The 21,204-nt window shown below is 35.5% G+C and overlaps 1 protein-coding gene across 1 annotated transcript; it reads right to left on the reverse strand.

The window, feature by feature from the left end:
• Window positions 1-1,019: 1,019 nt before the first annotated feature.
• LOC126727971 (secreted RxLR effector protein 161-like) lies at window positions 1,020-1,739 on the reverse strand. The gene has a single exon (XM_050433866.1). The coding sequence runs from the start codon at window positions 1,737-1,739 to the stop codon at window positions 1,020-1,022; it is 720 nt and encodes a 239-aa protein (XP_050289823.1).
• Between the last annotated feature and the right edge of the window lie 19,465 nt (window positions 1,740-21,204).

Raw genomic sequence — 21,204 nt, forward strand, 5'->3', positions numbered from 1 at the left:
ACGAAAGTATAAAATCACTTTCAAAAACACATAAAACACTCAAAAATATTTTTGGGTTTGATCATCAAGTACTTGAGCATACACATCACATTTGAACATGTACAATCATACAAATGAGATAAGCATTCATTGAATCAAAGTCTTGTGTGTTGTGGGTGAGTATCAAGTGTGAAATAGTCCTTAGACCGGAGTGAAGTTTCAATGATCAATTTAATCAAGTCATACATAACTAGTACTAAGTCAAGTGATCAATCTCAATTATAGAAATGAACATATATGACCTCCCACAAATTGATTACACAACTTAGAAGCTTTTCATTTGGCTTTTGCATAAATCATGACATTTGATCCTTTTTGGATAAATACATCTCTTTTTGAGATTGGTGCTTGAAATTTTTTATATTTCAATATTGAGGATTAGCCTTTGGCTTTTTGAGCACCAGACATTTCCATACAAAAGTCATTTCCCTTTTTCCTAGTCAAATACTAGTATGTGCGATAGGCTTTTGCAGCTCAATATCTCTTTTTCACTTTGAGATTTACATTTGGAGAGCTCAATTGCAAAAACATAAAAAATAACGTGGGAAGAGATATAGGCACAAGTCTATGCAAGTATCAAGACCATCAAGATAATTGACTAATCATTCATGACAAGCTTGAAGATCTATTTACAACAATCACGCATAGTTTTCAAGATTTCTTCCACATAGATAGATGTGCATATAGAAACAAGCTAAGCTCGTAAATGCACTACGCCATTAGTACGTAGGTACTAGGCCAAACTCACATGTGATATACACAAAGACAAGCGTTCAAACTTTTTGAAGATTTTTCAATTTTTATGGGTTTTGAATTTTGAACACACTCAAAAGCAGAGCAAGAATTGAAAGAACACAAAATATTTTGTAAAAGAAGACATGCTATAAACATAAAACAATGCATGATATGATGCATGAACCTATGATCGTAAGCACTGGATGAGTAACATGAGCAGAATAGGTTCACAAAAGTGATAGAGTTCAAGGAATGATACCGATACCAATGGTCTTACGCAAGGACTCAAACCTTGGACCATCAAGAGGTTTGGTAAAAATGTCTGCCTTCTGGTTGTCAATGTTGATGAACTCCAAATACACAGTCTTTTCCTCCACCAAATCTCGAATGAAATGGTACCGGATCTCGATATGCTTTGATTTTGAGTGTTGGACTAGATTTTTGGACAAATTTATCGAACTCGTGTTGTCACAGAGCACACACATAGTGTCTTGAGTGATTCCATAATCATGTAGAAGCTTCTTCATCCATAATAATTGTGCACAACAACTTGCCGCTGCAATGTACTCAGCTTCAGCCGTTGATAGAGAAACTGAATTTTGCTTTTTGCTCATCCATGACACTAAATTATTTCCAAGATAGAAGCAACCACCTGAAGTGCTTTTCCTATCATCAATGCATCCGGCCCAGTCATCATCAGAATATCCAGCTAGGCACTCATTCGAGTCTCTTGAATACCAAATTCCATAATCAGATGTGCCATTTATGTAGCAGATGATTCGTTTGACTGCTGTCAAGTGAGACTCTTTGGGTGCTGCCTGAAAACGAGCACATACTCCTACACTGAAAGCAATGTTCGATCTGCTAGCAGTGAGATAGAGAAGACTACCGATCATGCTTCGATAAAGTGTTGGATCCACTTCTACACCTGCTGCATCATGACTCAGTTTTGTTGAAGAACTCATGGGAATGGAAGTGTGTTTCTTAGAGTCTAGGCCGAATCTTTTTACTAGATTTTTGGCATATTTTTCTTGAGAGATAAATATTCCCATCTTCCCGTTGTTTCACTTGAAGCCCTAGGAAGTAGTTTAACTCTCCCACCATGCTCATCTCAAACTCCCTTTTCATTTCTTCTGAGAATTCATGAGCTAGGTGATCTATTGTGGATCCGAATACAATGTCATCCATATAAACTTGTGCAACAAGGAGAGATTTCTCATCTCTTTTGACAAACAAAGTTCGATTGGCTTGACCTCTCTTGAAACCATGATCCAGAAGGTATGTGGTGAGGCGATCATACCAAGCTCTTGGTGCTTGTTTCAGCCCATATAATGCCTTCTTTTGTCTTAACAGATGATCTGGAAAGTGAGGATCTTGAAACCCTTTTGGTTGCTCAACAAACACTTCTTCGTTTAAAAATCCGTTCAAGAAAGCACTATTTATGTCCATTTGATATAACTTGAAGTTCATAATGCATGCTATGGAAAGGAGAATTTGGATTGACTCTAGTCTTGCAACTGGAGCAAAAGATTCATCAAAGTCTATGCCTTCAACTTGCGTATATCCTTGAGCCACCAATCTAGACTTGTTTCGGACAATTTCACCATCTTCATCAGTCTTGTTCTTGAAGATCCACTTGGTGCCGATTACATGTTTATCCTTGGGCCTTGGTACCAACTCCCATACATCATTTCTAACAAATTGATGCAACTCTTGGTGCATGGATTCTACCCAATTCTCATCCTTTAGAGCTTCCTCCACTTTCTTTGGTTCAAATTGAGCAAGATAGCAGTTGTATGTCACATGATTCGCACTGTACGCAGGTCCTTTTCTTAATCGAATTCCATCATCTAAATCACCAATGATATTACTTGAGGGATGATTGAGAATTACCCTTGACGATGGTCTTTTAGAGGTGGAAGGTTCCTCATCACGAGAGATTCGAGGTTGAACTTCAAGAGGGTTGAGTGGACTAGACGGTCCTTGAGGTAATCTGGTCTCCCTTCTTGATATAGGAGGTGTAAACTCCTTGTCCGGTGATTCTTTCTCAGCATCCTCACCTTGAGACATGTTGTCATCACCTTCATTTTTCTTAAGATTTGGTTCATCACCATCATCATCAATATCCTTTTCAGAGATAATGTCATCGATGACAACATTTATTGATTCCATCACCGTCTTAGTGCGCTTATTGTACACTCTATATGCTCGACTATTTGTTGAGTACCCTAGGAAAATCCCTTCATCACTCTTAGCATCAAATTTTCTAGGATTCTCCCTATCATTGAGAATGTAAAACTTGCTTCCAAATACTCGAAAGTATTTCACCTTTGGCTTCTTTTCTTTCCAAATTTCATATGATGTCTTCTTTGTTCCTGCCCGAAAGTAAATCCTATTTCCAATGTGACACGAAGTATTCACTACTTCAGCCCAAAACTTCTGTGGAATGTTTTTGTTTAGTAACATTAGTCTTGCCATTTCTTGAATCACCCGGTTCTTTCTTTCAACCACTCCATTCTGTTGTGGAGTTTTAGGAGCTAAAAATTCCCTTTTGATGCCGTGTTCATTGCAGAATGCTTCAAACTTTGCATTTTCAAATTCCTTCCCATGATCACTTTTGATTTTAAGTATGGGAACTCCCTTCTCATTCTGTAGCCTTTTGCATAGCCTTTCCATCTTGTCATATGCTTCCGACTTCTCTCTAAGAAATTCCACCCAAGAATATCTTGAGAAATCGTCAAGCACCACCATAATATAGCGCTTTCCACCCATGCTTTCTGTCCTTGTTGGACCCATTAAATCCACATGTAATAACTCCAAAGGGTGAGAAGTAGCAACCACATTTACTTTTGGATGGCTTGACTTTGTTTGTTTTCCCAATTGACATGGATCACAAAAGTTCCTCTCAATTTTTCCAAACTTTGGTAAACCAATCACAGTTTCAAGTTTTGAGACTTTTGCCACTTGATTATAATTAGCATGTCCAAGTCTTTGAGGCCACAACTCCAAAAGATTCACTCGAGCACTTCGACATGCTATGCTTGGTTTGGGAATGACCCCATAACAATTGTCAGAGGTCCTAAGTCCCTTCAAAACCTGAACTCCTTCTTCATTTAGAATTAGACATCCTTTCTTTGAGAATTGGACTAAGAAGTCTTCATCACAAATCTGAGTGATACTCAGCCAGTTCACTTTCAATCCCTTAATGTATAGCACATCAATTAACAAAGGCAGTCATGGAATATCCATGGTTCCCTTTCCAAAAACTTGTGAGTGACTACCATCTCCAAATGTCACAAAGCCATCTTCCTTCTCTTTAAGAGTTTTGAACAAGGATTTGTCTCCAGTCATATGTCTTGAACAACCACTGTCAAGATACCACAAACATGAATTAAATACTTTCAATGCGGTATGAACAAAAAGACAAGCATGAGATAGGCATTCTTGACCATCAAAGCAGGATTCATTTTTCTTTACTTCATCCATCGATGAGTGAATCTTTCTTTTAAGAAAATCTAGTTTGTCATACAAACATCTATTCTTTTTCTTATATTTGTCGATTAAGGCATTTGACTCACACAAGCTATTATGAATATCATGATTCTTATGAACTAGTTATTTCAGCATGTGTATAAAGATTCTAGCATGTTTCTTTGACTTGAATAACTCTAAAAATTCATTGCTAGAACAAATTTCAACACTGTTCATAGAGTCATTTTCACAAACACCTTTACTATGCTTCATGTTGGCCTTTACCATATCACTTTCCATGGCAAGCCAAAAGGGTCTAGGATCACACTCAGGTATTTAAACCACAGCGAGTGTACCCGCTCTGATACCAATTGAAAGCTCGAAATGTGTGAAAACACAAAAGCTTGTTTAGACCCCCAAATCAAATTACGGCTTGATTGATTTTACACTAACTTAATACTAAGTGCGAAATAGTGTAAACGCAAGCAAACAAGCTAGAGAGCTACTCTAATTCATATTTAAAGAAACACAGCATTAAAATGAAATGAACAAGAGTAGGGAAGAGAGATGCAAACACAGATAACACCAAGACGTGTTATCGAAGAGGAAACCGAAAAACCTCTCCACCGCCCTCCAAGCGGTAATCGATCCACTAGAGAATAAGTTGGAGTACACGAATAACAAAATGCCCTCCTAGCCTAGTCTACCCCATGTACTTGAGCCCTCCAAGCTCCTGCTACCAACTGACTTCGCCGAGCCTTGTCTTCTCTAGCTCTTCGAATCCTGCAACAAGCTCCATGTTGCACCTACCATCCTTGGCTTCTTCCAATGTTTCCGAGCAGCACCAAAACCTCATTGGACACTCTTAAAAGGTGTGGTAAGTGCTTGGGCTATTGACCTCTCAATGGTATGGAAATGGAGAGGTAGGAGATAAGGAAATTCCACAAAAAAAATGTGTAGAGAATTGTTAGTATAACAATTTCTAACTCTCAAGTGTTTTTGCTAGGGTTTTCTCTCAGAAGCTCTCTCTTACATTTGTGGGTAATATGGGAATATATAATGAGGGTACAGAAAGTGTGTATCAGACAGTACAGACTGGCAAAATAGAATGTCTCGCGGGTGTCTCGCGAGAAGGCCTTACTCGCGAGATACTCGCGAGACACAGCTGTCTCCATCTATACAGACTCTTCACATTCTAGTCATGTGTAGGGCACATGCATCTTTTCGCGGGATGCTTAGTCACGAGATACCTATGAAAACCTTCCTTTCTTCAATAGCTTGAGTCTTCACACTCTCTCTCACTATCACACAACCCTCATAATAAATTCCCACAACATATACAGGGTACAAACGATTGAATATAATTACAATCAAATTTGGCACGGAATAAAAGCCAGCAAAATACATATTTGTAAATTACAACTTTACAGAACCTCTCAAGGATGTAACAATGGAAAGGGTGAGAGTTGAGAAATTTGAAAGGTCACTATGTAAAGCTTGTGGATGAGTCAATCTTGTTTTTCTCTAGGGTTTCTCTCTCAAATTCTCTCTGGAAGCTCTAAATATTTCGTGGGTATAAAGGGGTATTTATGCTGGAATGAGAAAGGAATGCGAAGAGTCAGTTTTTTTCAAAACAAGAGTGGATTAGTGACTTGGCATCTTGATTTGACTGAGGAGCGAGTCCAAGCCGCGAGTTAACTAAATGGCTAGTCTGGAGTTTTTTGTCTTGTAGTGGTACAGCTGGCATGATGGTTCAGCTTCTCTGCATGCTTCACTCGTGTGCATCCTCTGGCGGCTTGCAATCACGAGCCACCCACGAGATCCAATCGCGAGTCCTTGCTTCAGTGCACAGTCTTAAGCATTTCTTCACACTCTCTCACACACTACCCTTACATGATTCCCACCTAAATACAGGGTTTCTAAGTGCTGAATTACAAGCAAATTGGCACGGAATAAAGCCAACAAGATGGTTGATTAAATTCAACCTTACAATGCTAATATGGCTAAAGAAGAAGGACTTCACCATGCAAGATGGTTAACAAATTTCCTTAGGAGTTGCCAACAAGGGAAACAAGAAGGACTACACCAAAGGAAAGTGTTTCCATTGTGGAAGGAAAGTTTTTCCATTGTGGCGAGAAAAGTCATTGGAAGAGGAATTGTCCAAAATTTAGAGCTACCAATAATAAGGGTATGAAAAGTTTATTCCTTCTTGAAATATGTTTAGTACAAAATCCCACGGATTCCTAATGTGTGGATTCAAGTTGTACTAATCATATCTGCAATTCTTTGCAGGGGTTCCAGGAGACCAGAAAGTTGAATGAAGGGGAATTGTTTCTTACTTTGGCTGATGGGAGCAGAATTCCAGTTGTAGCTGTTAGAGTGTTTAATTTATGCTTTGATTCTAGGATTTTAATATTGGAAGATTGTCTATATGTACCTAATGTTTGTAAGAATTTAATTTCTGCAACTTATTTAGGTAAACATGGATATTGTGTTATCTTGAAAGACAATGTTGTAATAAAGAAGGATAAAGTGTTTATCTATTCTGGCAATATTGTTAATGGTCTTTATATTTTAGCTCTTGATAAGCATGAATTATATAATTATGAATTAGATAATAATTCACATGTGAAATCATTACAGAGAAAGTTCCCTTCTACTAGTGATGCATATCTTTGGCATTTACGTTTGGGTCATATTAATTCAAACAGGATTCAAAGACTGATCAAAGATGGACTCTTAGAGCCATTGGACTTTGATGGATTTCCAGTTTGTGAATCTTGTTTGAAGGGCAAAATGACCAAAAGACCTTTTAATACAAAGGGTAGAAGAGCCCAAGATTTGCTAGAACTAGTACATTCAGATGTATGTGGTCCTATGTCAATCCAAGCAAGAGGTGGCTATGAGTATTTCATTACATTCACTGATGATTACTCTATATTTGGTTATGTGTACCTAATGAAACGGAAGTCTGAAAATTTTGAAAAGTTCAAAGAGTTTAAGGCTGAAGTTTAGGTAAACACATAAAGGCCATTCGATTTGATCATGGTGGCGAATACCTTCTTAGGGATTTCAAGGATTACTTAACTGAAAATGGGATTATATCAAAATTAACTGCACCTGAAACTCCACAACAAAATGGTGTTGCAGAAAGAAGGAATATGATTCTTTTAGATATGGTTAGATCCATGTTGAGTTATTCGACTCTACCAATTTCCTTTTAGGGATATGCCTTAACTACTGCAATGTATCTTCTGAATTTAGTACCTTCGAAGTCTGTTCCTAAAACACCTGTAGAGTTGTGGATTGGACGTAAGCCTAGTATGAGACATCTCCATATTTGGGTTGTCCAGCACATGTGTTGAAAGGAAAGTTTGACAAGTTACAATCTAAAACAGAAGTGGTTTTCTTTATAGGGTATCCAAAAGGAACTGTTGGAGGTTTATTCTATAGTCATAAAGATAATAAAGTGTTTGTTAGTACAAATGCTAATTTTTTGGAAAATGACTATATGAATGATTATGCTCTTAAAAGTAGAGTTGTTTTGGTTGAAATGAATGAACCTATAATTGAACAATCAATGGATGAAACTAGGAATGATGTGGATGTATTGGATACACCACAAGATATTACTCATGAGATGACTAGTACATAGGAGCCTCGTCGTAATGGAAGGATTGTTAAGCCACCTATAAGATTTATAGGTCTGGGAGAAACTTATGAAGTTATCTCAGAAGAGGCTAAAATTGATCCTTGCACTTATGAAGGGGTAATGAATGATATAGATGCACATCATTGGGTCAAAGCTATGAAGTCTGAATTGGATTCAATGTATTCCAATCAAGTTTGGGATCTTGTAAAGGTGCCTAACAACATTAAACTTGTTGGTTGCAAATGGGTTTGCAAGAGGAAGAGAGGGATAGATGGAAATGTTGAAACCTTTAAAGTAAGGCTAATGGTGAAAGGGTATACACAAAAGAAGGTATTGATTATGAAGAAACCTTTTCACCAGTAACAATGTTTAAATCTATCAGAATTCTCTTATCCATTGCTGCTGATTATGATTATGAGATTTGGCAAATGGATGTCAAGATTGCATTTCTAAATGGAAATCTTGAAGAAGAAATCTATATAATGCAACCGAAAGGTTTCATAGCAAAGAACCAAGAGCATATGGAATGCAAGTTAAAAAAGTCCATTTATGGACTTAAGTAAGCATCTAGGACATGGAACATCATATTTGATCAAGCAATCAAGTCATTTGGCTTTGAGCAGAATCTTGATGAATCATGTGTGTACAAAAGACATCAAGATAAAGTAGTAATTTTCCTACTACTTTATGTTGATGATATTCTACTCATTGGAAATGATGTAGGGGTAATGTCATCAGTAAAGATTTGGTTGTCAAGCCAATTTGATATGAAAGACTTGGGTGAAGCTAGCTTTATTCTAGGGATCAAGCTTTGGCGAGATCGAAAGAATAGAATGTTAGGTTTGTCATAAGCTCGATATATAGATAGGGTTCTAGAATGGTTTTGCATGCAAAACTCCAAGAAAGTATTAGTTCCTTTTAGACATGGAGTTCCTTTGTCTGATGACCAAAGGCCTAAGACTCTTGAGGAAGAAAATATGATGAGACAAGTTCCTTATGCTTCTGTAGTGGGAAGTCTCATGTATGTCATGCTTTGTACTAGACCAGATATCTGTTATTCAGTTGGCATGGTCAGCTAATATCAACCAAATCCAGGACCAAAACATTGGCAAGCTGTAAAGCATATTCTCAAGTATCTATGGAGAACGAGATATTATATGCTTGTTTACCATAGTGAGGATTTGATTCCCATTGGTTATACAGATTCAGATTTTCAGTCAGATCTTGATTTCAGAAAGTCCACTTCAGGTTGTGTATTCACCTTGGGAGGTGGAGCCATAAGTTGGAGGAGTGTTAAGCAATCTTGTATTGTTGACTCCACCATGGAGGCTGAATATGTTGCTGCTTATGAAGCAGCAAAGGAAGCTGTTTGGCTCAAGAAATTCCATTCCGATCTTGGTGTTGTGAGAATGGAGCAAGTTCCTATCACATTAATTTGTGACAATAGTGGAGCGGTTGCACAAGCCAAAGATCCAAGAAATCATAACAAAGGAAAGTACATTGAAAGAAAGTACCACATCATTCGAGAAATTGTTTCTCGAAGAGATGTAGTAGTAGCAAAGATAGATAGTGGAAATAATCTAGCAGATCCCTTAACCAAAGCCTTGCGCCAAAGGACTTTTGAGTCATATTTGGAGGGAATGAGAGTTAGATTAGTGCACAATAATCTTTAGGGCAAGTGGGAGATTGTTAGGATATGTGCCTTTAAAATCCTATTGTATGATGCTATGTATGACATTATGTTGTGAATAATAAAGTTATTTTATTATTATCTAAAATAATGGTAACATGAATATTTGGAAATTATCATATAGTCCATGAGATGCATAATATATGATTTATTCATAGAAGATATAAGTCACAAGTTCTTTGTAAACTTAGAATTTTAGTTCGTAGTCGATGATGAAACTAGGCATTTCATCTGCAAAGACTATAACATATCAACTAAGATGATTTGTCTTGATCATGGAAGTGGAGACTTCTAGTCGATATGTTGATATGTTTTAAATGTTAAGATATATTGAACTGGACCGTTATGAGATTCATTATTCTGCTAACGACTGTTAAATGAATAATAAATCTCACGACTTCTATTTACATAAACTCTTAATCCTGAGAGAATAATGAACCTGATCATGAAGTGTAGGTTGTTTTGATATATCAGGAATGAGATCTAAAGTCATGATCAAAACCTCAGTATGTTAGGCAGTCGTATTTAGTGTTGAAGCAACATATATTCTCAAAATGGAATTCATAGTCTCTTAACAGAGATAAAAAATATTCCTTTGAGATAAGTTTAATGGGTTTGGTTATTCGAAGTGTTAGGCCTAACTACTTTAGTAAGGAGTTACTAAAGTATATATTTATGAAATTAAATTTCATAAATATATGATGAATAACTTAAAGGATTAAATCGGGTATTCAAGAATTAAGATGTAGTAATCTTCGAAGTGGCAGTCAATATTCATGACTTTGTATTACTACAAATATTTTATGAGGGGGTTGAATGTATAATAAAGTCTTGGGATATAATTTATTAATAAGGCCTAGAGTGCAATTATATTTATATAGTGGTATTAAATATAATTAATGGTAATTTTGGGCTTGTCAAGAGTTGATAGAAAGGCCCAAAACCCATTGGAGCTAGTGTCTTATTTGTTCTATTTTGGTCCCACTCTAAGCCACATACTAAAGCCCAATTGGAATGGCCTAAAAGGCTAGTCCAATTAGATAATCAGCTATAAGGAGAGAAACATATATAATTTTGAAAGAGAATGAAATGGTGTGTATGTGAATGTAAGCCACTCTCTTATTCTCCCTTGAACACATACATATAAACTGATTGAAAGACACACTTCTTCGGCATAAGTGGAATTGGAATGAAGATTAAGAGTGTTCTCAAGTACTTCTAATATTTGGTTTTGAATTTCACTACACCAAGGTACACTCTCTTGTTCTTATATTCAGAAATTTACATAGTACATGTTATCAATTACGAATGAAGTAGATCCATTAAATTTCCGCTGCGTATGTTTTGTATGCGATACAAACTATGTTTTTCCAACACAAACCCATGTTTGCAAGACATTTAATCAAACACCCTACCTGTTTACAAAGAATTCACACTGAATAAATAATCAACTAGAACTCATAAGAATTAAAGATTTCACATAGAATTGTAAATTAACCCACATAACCTCCAAGAATTCTAGATTAACACAAATTACTTAATCTAAAGCAATAATGCTTAAAAGAAATTAATAACATTAACAGATTAGTAAAAATCTAAAAGCAATCTCTAGAAAAACTAATAGACAAACAAACAAAGAGGGTAAATTGAAGATAAAAGGGAAATATTAAAAGAGAAAACATACAAATACAATATTTAAAATTTTAAAAATAGAACAAAGATTGCAAATATTTGACCTCACACCACATGGAATGAGAAAGACAGTAAGAAAGCTTTTACAAATTTGAATCAAAAGAGGACGTACATGGCATCTTGATTTTGCTCCTTAAATCCCGATTCTGCAAAGCTCACAAAAAGCCAATAGGAAATCGGTTGTCAATTGAACTGAAGGTAAAACAAAGAGAAAAAAAATCTCTCTATTTACTTTTAATTGCTTACCGTCGTCAGAAAAAGATTGTCTCAGATGAGAGTGGAGACAAAGGAGAAGGTACTTGACTCCAAAGGCGAAGCATGGATAGTAGAGAGAGAAACAGATGATAGACTACGGGTTTTTTTTTTTTTTTTTTTTTAAATTTTTTTTTAATTTTATTTTTTTGATAAAAAGGGGCTATGATTTTGGTTTGGGGGTTTCTTATGTATTAGTGTATGGTCTTATAGTTGGGTTTTTTGAAAGGGTTTTTTTATGTATTAGATTTTGCGTTTTTTTTATTATTTTTTATTATCAAGGTTTAGAAATATAAAATCAGTTTATTTTATTTTTTTAATTTAAATAATGTTCATGTGTAAAAATGTGGGTTCTAAAAAAAGTCAAAGGCTTCAATTCTATATATGTGGAAGGCTAGAAAGTTTGGTCCTATTGGGCCTGATTAACTCGAGAAGCCTAAAGGCCCAACCATCAACTCACGTAACTCAATTAAGCTTGAGTTGACCAAAAAGAAGATATGATCGAAGAAACAATTAGTCTGAGGAAGGTGCTCAAACAAGGAAAATCCAAAGAGATTGGGAGGGAGTCTACACAAAGCCAAGGATGCTGATCTAAAGAATGTAACAATAGCCATTGTGGATAAGAAGAAGGGGAAGCTAACCAGAAAAGCTGTCATCACCTTCGCATTAAATGCACTGCACCATCCAAGCTAGACTCATTAATGGCCGAATGAAACCTGAATAGTGCCAACACAACTTGTTATTTACTCAGCATGGCCTCAAATGGATAGATGTGACAAGTAACCTCATGGAGAATCAACAACCCTCCAAGTGGAGGGTCAAGATCAAAACTAGATTGCTATTAAAGGGAAGGGATCTCCAGTTGATAGGGATCGGATCCTAAACAAAAGAGAGAAATTGCCAAATAGAAGTGGAGAATATTCATTCTTGTATTTTACTAAGTGTAAAAGGTTCCTCGGACATTCCGAGGAAGATAAAGTAAACAGATTTATCCATATCATCAATTTCTTGTTCCAATCACTTGTAATATTTAAACCTTTGAATAGGAATTATTATTAGAGGTTCAATTATTGGTTTGGAATCCCATCTATATAAATTAATTGTTGTGGACCTTGATCTAATCCCAATTCCATTTTAGGTCTTAAGATATTTGGTTCATACAATTGATGTCGTCTATGGGGAAGACTACTTTGAACTCAGTAGTTCTTAGCAAGGGTCAATCAAATGGCTACTAGGATATAAGTAAAATGGTAGCCCGTGATAAAGGGCAAGGCTCTGTAGGATTAAGTCTTAGGGAGGGTGGGGTCAATTTAGGACCGAGAGGTGGAGCTAAGACTCATACATAGTCCATTAGAAGTAGTAAAGGGTTACCTATACGTTCAGTTCAAAGGAGTCAAGAGGATCCAACTTCATCACAATCCAACCCAAGGGATAGGGAATTGGATGAGTTGAGGGGACAGGTTTGCCTCTTACAATGACAATTGTGTGAGGGAGTTAACTTGAGGAACCATAGAAGTCCTTCCTTTAGTTCTGGCTCTAGTTTTAGAGAGGAACAAAGCCATAGGAGGAGAAGGTCTAGAAGTCCTCGTAGAGTGATCAATCGAGATGCCTCAGTTTTGGTGAGGGTTGATTAGGCCTAAATCCACTTTACTCTCCTTGGCTTTGCTCGACCTTTCTATTCTTTTCCAGTGACTGCTACTTGGGCCTAACTTTTCAGCGACCCAGCTCATATCCTTATCGTAACACATGGCCATTAGGCCTTCCTCAATATCATCCATTATTGGGCCTTCATTTTTAAGCAATTTTGGCGCTAAAACAAATTCAAACCTTGGGCTTTCCTCCTGTTGTGTCGTTGTTTCCAATTGCATGCTCTCTCCTTTGTCACCTTGGTCCTAAGCCATGTTCGTAACTTCCTTTCCTAATACGAGCATACTTCTTTTTGGGGTTTCCTTACATAAGTTGACCTTTCCATTCTCCTGATTATCCTCTGGGTTTCCTTCTATCTTGTCCGACCCCGTTGTCTTATTCTCTAGGTTACTGTCTCCCAAGCACAATAGGTTGGACTTGATTGTGAAGTTATTAAAGCCCAATAATGTTCACACCAATTTTAGCATTTAAACCGAGGCTACACCTTATGTTCTTTTTGTGCATGTGCTACACTTTCTTGAGCACTAAATCTTACAATATGCACTAAGGTGTTCATAATTGGCTAGTAAACAGTGGTGAGATGGTTATTTATGCCTTTCTTAATAAGTTCAAGTCTGACAATCAAAAGCATGTGACTTTAAGATCAAGATAAAGTGATCAAAAACTATAAACATCTTCCTACACAACATGCATTACAAGGCTTCAACTAGTAAAGTGCAATAAATAAGCTCATCCAAGCTAAACAAAGTACATAAACATGTTATGTAAAAATAAATTGGCCAACCTTGATTTCAAATCCAAGAAAAATAATGCAAAACACATTTTGCTTCCTTTTTTTTTTTTAATTTTTTATTTATTTTGAAAAGAAGAAACAAAATTAATCCTAGAATGAAATGCATGAGTGTTATGCAATGCAAATCCTAGAAACAAAAACAAGGAAAAACAAAAATAACAAAGAAGAATGGTCATCAAGTATAGAGTGATGAAGCACAAGGACCATGTCAGAAAGACTCAATTAGATTGAGCCTTTTGAATCCAAAACTTTTTAGATGCACCTCGAACAATGGAGTTATTATTCACATTAGAATGATTTCCAAATCCAGGATTGGAATAAAGGTTTAAAGCCTTTACCAATTCACCAATAAGTACCATAGGATCATGTGCTTGAGGCACAGGTACTTTTGGCTTATTTGCTCGCTTAGCAACTTGCAACTTGAAATAGTTTGGACGAATATGCCCAGACTTTCCACAAAAATGACAAACCCATGCAGGCTTATCATGCAACTTGCCCTTAAGAGGGTTAGGAGCCTTAGGTTTATACTTTTGAAGATCAACCCTAATATTCCAAGGAGGTGTAACTTCAACAGATTTAACAGCCTCACTCACAGAAGGTTTGACAACCTCACTCACAAGGGGTTTAGAAGAAGGAACAAAGTTTGTGGAATGGGGTTCAGGTATAGAGATGCTTTCTACAAAACCTAACCCAATTTTGTCAGAGGGAGACTTTTGACCACTCAACATGTGATCAAGTTTGAAGCTTGCAGACCTATTAGTTTGTTCTCTAGCAGCAGATAATTCAAGTTCCAAATTCTTAACTTTATCAAGCAAAAGCATGTTCTCAGTCTTCACATTATTCAGCAATTCATTAGCATCAAACAATTTCACAAGCAAAATTTTCTTTTCAAGTTCAAGAGATGTAATTTTCTTTAAGCCTAAATCAACACTCATAGCATACTTTGCAGCAACTTTGCAAAGTTTATTGTAGGCTTTTTGTAAATCTGTATCCTCAGAGAGTTCCCCATCAGAAGGGTTCTTTTTAACAGAAACACTCTCATCAACTACAGCAGTAGTTGTGAAAGCAATGAAGTTTCCATCCTCATTGTCAGAAACTTTATCATCACTAAGGGTTACAACCATAGTCTTAGACCTTAAGAATGTTGGACATTCTGATTTCATATGACCATACTCTTGACATCCAAACATTGTTGACCCATAGAATTATTAGAAGGTTGGCCTACTTTCTCTTTAGGTTTTTCAGTGTTATTAACCTTAGTGGGATCATTCCTCCTAAAATTTTTAGGTTCACCATCGTTCTTACCTCTTACCCTTCTGTTATTTTTCCTAAGAAAATTTCTAAAGTTTTTGGCAAGGTAAGCAATCTTTGTAGTAGAGAGCTCATCATCAAATCCACTCACATCAACATCATCAATAGACTTAAGAGCCATTGATTTGGATTTGCTAGTCTTAGGTAAGTCCAACTCATAGGACTGAAGAGATCCTACAAGTTCATCAACAGGGATGGAGTCCACATCCTTGCTTTCAGTGATGGCAGTCACTTTGGGTCTAAAATCTTCAGTCAAAGATCTAAGAATCTTCCTAACAATTTTAGGTTGATCATAGATTTCATCCATATTATAAGCAGAATTAACAATATCATTAAGTTTAGCATAGAATTCATCAAAAGATTCCTCATCAGACATCCTAATGCTTTCAAATCTAGTTGTTAATTGTTGCAACTTATTAATTTTAACTGCCTTTATGCCTTCATGCACAGTTTTGAGGATATTCCAAGCAGTATGAGCAACCTCAACATTAGAAATTCTCTTAAATTCCTCCATAGAAACCGCATTAAAAATAGCATTCATAGCTTTGCTATTGAAGGCGGTTGCTTCTTTTTGAGAAGTTTGCCACTCACTAACAGGAGTAGTGGGCTTCTCCCATCCGTATTCAACAGAGTTCCAAACTCTCTCATCAATAGATTTCAGGAATGCTTTCATCCTTACTTTCTAATAAGCATAGTTATTCCCATCAAAGTGAGGTGGAATAACAAGAAAGTGTCCGTGTTCCATGAAAACCGGGGTCAAGGATCAGCTCAGAGATTAAAGGATCTACAACAAGAGAGCTACCTGCTCTGATACCACTTGTACATTTTTAGACCCTTTAAAACACACTCAGATTAACCTAGTAAATTAGCCAAGTGATTACTTAGTCAAATTTCAGATCTAGGTTAACATAAATATATCATATTAATGTAAAGTACAAAAAATAAAGAACACAAAGATATGATGACCCAGGAAACCAAACCGGTAAAAACCTGGAGAGGATTTAACCTAGCTATCCTCAAGGTAAAACATAATTCACTATGAAAGAATTGAAGTTTACATAATAGCGATTTAGACCACTAACATTCTATTGCTACCTCGAATAGGAAACTTACTACCACGACCATGTGACAGCTCCAAGTCCACAAACTACTTCTTTCTTAAATTCCCAGCAAGTACAAGCACACCCGCTTGTGTATCTTTAAGCTCTTGAATGTAGCAACTGAATTGATCACCAAGTTCTTGACATAATTTGAATCTTGGAAACCCTAAGTATGTGTGAAGGTAAACACCTCTTGATCTCACAAAAGATTCACACATATAGCATAAAGAGCAACCTAAAATATGGCTAGGGTTTTCCCTTTTATACTTAAGACAAAACATAAAACCCTACACGTTAAACGGGCTTAGGCTGAGTTGGAAAATTCCGTAGAAAAACAATCTGCACGAGCTTCGACCGATCGAGTCTAATTCTCTATTGATCGAGCCAGGCAGCTTTACATAGTAAATCCTGCAGAACACTCGATTCCAACTTTACACTTAAACACACATTGAGCAAGCCTAAAACAAAGACTAAAACGTTTTGATCATGGTTTGCCAACATTACAAATTGATGTTTTAATACATTTAAACCTAAAGTCTTAGAACCCAACAAACTTGGACAATTTTATCAAAATTTTTTTTTTTTTTATAAGCAAGAACAAAAAGAAGACTAATTACATTTGGAAATACTACCATGTCTATTCCTAAATGAACATATATACATTTGGAAATGAATGGTGCATTTATCTAGGATCCATCCCTGAAATTGTTACATTATTGGTGGAAAAGTTTCTGCAATTGTTTTAAAGAAAAACGCTGGTTTTTTTTGGGATAGGTAGTTAGATGGTTTAGTTAAAAAACATATAAATAAGTAAAAAACATCTTACAAGGTGAGTTTGTTGCATTTTCTTGTACGCACAAGAGACCAACACTAAAGCGGCTTAATGCTTCATTTGGAGGGCATATATGTTTCACTCAATGTTGTGTCAGTTATCTATAATCCTCCACCTTCATTCCATATTTGCCATGCTTGATAGAAATTCAGTTAGACACAATTAATGCTAACTGTCAAGGATTCAAGGTTAGATTTCATATACAATTTACAAAGGTTTATTAGTTTGGATTACTTACATATTCAAAAAACGTATAATTGCTGCAATAAGAAATTTATTTTTTTTTTAAAAAAACGTTAAAACCATTTCCTAGCATGAGATCTTGTTTTTGAAAGACTGAGTTGTTATCAAACACCTAAAATCCTTCTAGCATGAAACAAGATCCTAAAAACTAGGTTTTTGAAAAATACGTTAAACCACTTCCTAGTATGAAATTCCGAACCAACGGCTTAAGTGATTATTGCTCAACTCAAACTAACACTTTAAGTGGTTATAGTTGACCTCAAATTGATGCCTTAGGTGCTAATTGTTCACCCTGTGCCCCTTGAGCGGTAATCATTCACCATGAGTCAACATTTTAAGTGGTTTGAACTCACACAATCACATTCTGCATCATATCTCTATGATTATGAGTTTGATTTGGGCATGAAATGTGGTATTTTCTTGTAGCATTGGTGTTCACTTTCATTAAGTCTACCATTGGGGCATATGCAGACACCCAATTTTGCAAGCAATCAAAACCATTTATTTTAATCCACACAACACTCAAAATTGTAAAATAGTCATTTCACTTGGGTGAAAAATTCCATGATTGATCTAACATCAAAATCCTCATCATATCAAGTTGTGGGAAGACTTTCGTCTCGGCCCCCAATCACACACACTACGGTATACCCTTCCTTAGGCCAAAGGCTTATAAGGCAAGGGTGGGAGGCGTCTCTCCCTGATGTGGGATTGAGCAAATTCGTGCGGGTGGAACATAGGTCGATCTTTGCCCATCCCAAAGCGAACAATACTTGATTGGGGGCCGAGACGAATGTCCTCCCACACAAGCCATCACAAGATTAAAGGGTAAAATGATTTTTGAGTCAAAAGTCGAAGTTTTTACCAAGGTACCACAATTGTATAATACAAAATATTTAATCATTCATAATTTCTTTTTCACACAACTGTAAATAATTACTTGAAAAATTGGCAAGGAAGATAATATTAATTGAATTATGGTATAATTGTATTTTCATCATAGAATAAGAGTGTCAAGTTCATATGGCACCATTTTTCCCACTTAACAATAGGAATGCCTTCACCATAAGTCTACACCATTTTTTTCTCTTTCATAATTGTGTCAAAAAATAATTTTTATCTCATTTCTCCTAAAAATTATCACTAACATTTTTTTTTTTTTTTATGAATTCCAAAAAAAATTTCTCAAAACACATACGTTTTTCTTCAATCTCATATTCCTCAGATTTCAATAAACATAAAAGGAAGTTTAGAACAGTCTCACAACACTATAGAATCACGCTACAAAAGCGTTGTCCTTAAAAGTCGATTCGTGCCAATTGGAGTAAAACTCGGTACGACTGGTTCTCTTGGCCAAACAACCCCCCAAGATAAGACTATGTGTCAACCTTCATGATGGATGCACTTCCACCCATGAAGGTTCAAGAACAACCCTCTATTGCCTTTCCTTAGAGCAAATATATATTGTAGAAAAATATGTGAGAGAGAAAAAGAATAGAAATTATATTTATAAATATAGAGTACTCAAAAGACTTATAGGAAATGGTGTAGTGGTGGGTATTAGATAGACTACTCATAACAATAATAACTTATAGTTATTGGTAACTAATAACCCATAAAATCCCAACGGCTATATTATCCATTATTGCCCAACCACTATTTTACTCATAAATTCCTAATGGCTAGAAAATAAATAATAATTAAAGTATTTGGAACACACAACCACAATAGCAAAAAATTGTAGTTTTCTCCCTATTAATCTATTGACTTGGGGCCTCTTCATGTATTTATGGCACCTTGCAAAGTTTGCTATAATTTCCCATATTAGCTTGATAAAATAAGAGGTTATAATCTAAAATAAAAAGAAGGTTAAACAAGGTTCCATTTTCTTGTTGTTATTCCTCTTAGCTCATTCTCATTCTTAGCTATAGTCTTAAGAGTGTTGTAGACTCTCTCCCTTTCTCTGCAAACAACAAGAATGTTTGAAGACAATAGATCACCCTGTCTAGATTTCCCTTGTGGAAGAGAAAAAGCCTTTGGGCTCAACAATTATTACTACAAAATAAGATACAGTAGCGATACATATCATAATCAATCTAATCTAGTTAAATCAATTAACTGACACAAGCATTATTAATTCTTCTCATTACTTTTAGCAATAAGAATTAAAGATAAACGTAATCAGATATAGGAAGATAAGTATATAACCCTAATTATAAATTGTAATAAATCATTGAACCATACAAGCTTGTAAAGTCATAATCAAGTATAGCCCCTATCACAAAGGCATGTTTATACATACTAGATTTTCGTACATAACTCGAGTATTTTCTTATTTATCTAGAATCCAATTTTGAAATTGTGACATTATTTATTGAATAATTTTTTGGCTTATTTTCAAAAATGTAACTCGAGTATTTTAGTATTTATCTGGCATCCAATTTTGAAATTGTGACATTATTTACTGAATAAATTTTTGACTTATTTTTAGAAACATCTAGCTCTTTTGTAATTGTGTTGATAAAAAATGCAGGTTGTTTCAGAGTAGATAGTTGAATAGTTTCATTTGCAAGAAAAGAAACAACATCTAGTATGACAGGTCTATCTGTTGCCTGATCTTGTACGCATAAGAGACCAACATGAATGCATCTCAATACTTCAAATGGAATGAATGACTCATCTAGTATTGTTGGGTCCATAAGCTCTAAACCTTTACCCTCATTCCATAACTGCCATGCCTGATACAAGCCCAATTATTCATAAATGGTAGCTATTAAGTTCAAAATTCCATGCACATGATAAGAAAGGTCAAGAAGGAAACTTAAATATCCTATAAGGTTAAGTGGATACTCAAAGTGATAGCAACTATTGTTTTTCTTGCCACTGATGATTTCTAACAGTAGAACTCCAAAGTTGAATACATCAATTTTTATTGAAACAACACCATTCATTGCATACTCTGGGGACATATAACCACTGAAATGATAATTGACAATAAAATTTAGTGTATGAACAAGCACGTATATTCACTTACACACACTCACAAATAGAATTCAATTATGCATGCTTGAAAGGAAATGCATACTTACTATGTTCCAACAACCCTATTTGTGTTTTCTTCTAATCCTTTCAACCCAAATATTTTTGCCATGCCAAAATCAGATATTTTCGGATTCATCTCCTTATCAAGCAAAATGTTGCTTGCTTTTAAATCCCAGTGAATTATTGTTAACCTCGAATATTTGTGGAGATAAACGAGTCCTTGAGCAATGCCTTCAATGATGTTGAAGCGTTTTTTCCAATTTAATAAATGCTTTTTAGTAGAATTTGATTCATAGTAGAAAATAATAGCAAGAAAATGATAAGTATATTAATTGACTTAGAATAAAAGAAAACAAAAATATCATCATATAAGCAAATTTTCATAGTAATGAACATATGGCCTACCGAAGAGGAAGAAATCTAAACTTTTGTTGGGCATGTACTCATATATTAGTATATTTTCTTCTTCTTGAATACAGAATCCTAAAAGTCGGACAAGATTAATGTGTTGGAGTTTGGCAATGAGAACAACTTCATTCTTGAACTCTAGCAATCCTTGTCTAGAACTTCTTGAGAGTCTCTTAATTGCTATTTCTTTCCCATTAGGTAATTTACCCTGAAAATATATTGTGTTAGTCACATTTTACTCACATTACCTTAAATCAATCTCCACTTACATTTTTTTTTTTTTGATAAGTAAAAGTT

The sequence above is a fragment of the Quercus robur genome, chromosome 5 (genome assembly GCF_932294415.1).
Source record: "Quercus robur chromosome 5, dhQueRobu3.1, whole genome shotgun sequence".
Lineage (NCBI taxonomy): Eukaryota > Viridiplantae > Streptophyta > Magnoliopsida > Fagales > Fagaceae > Quercus > Quercus robur.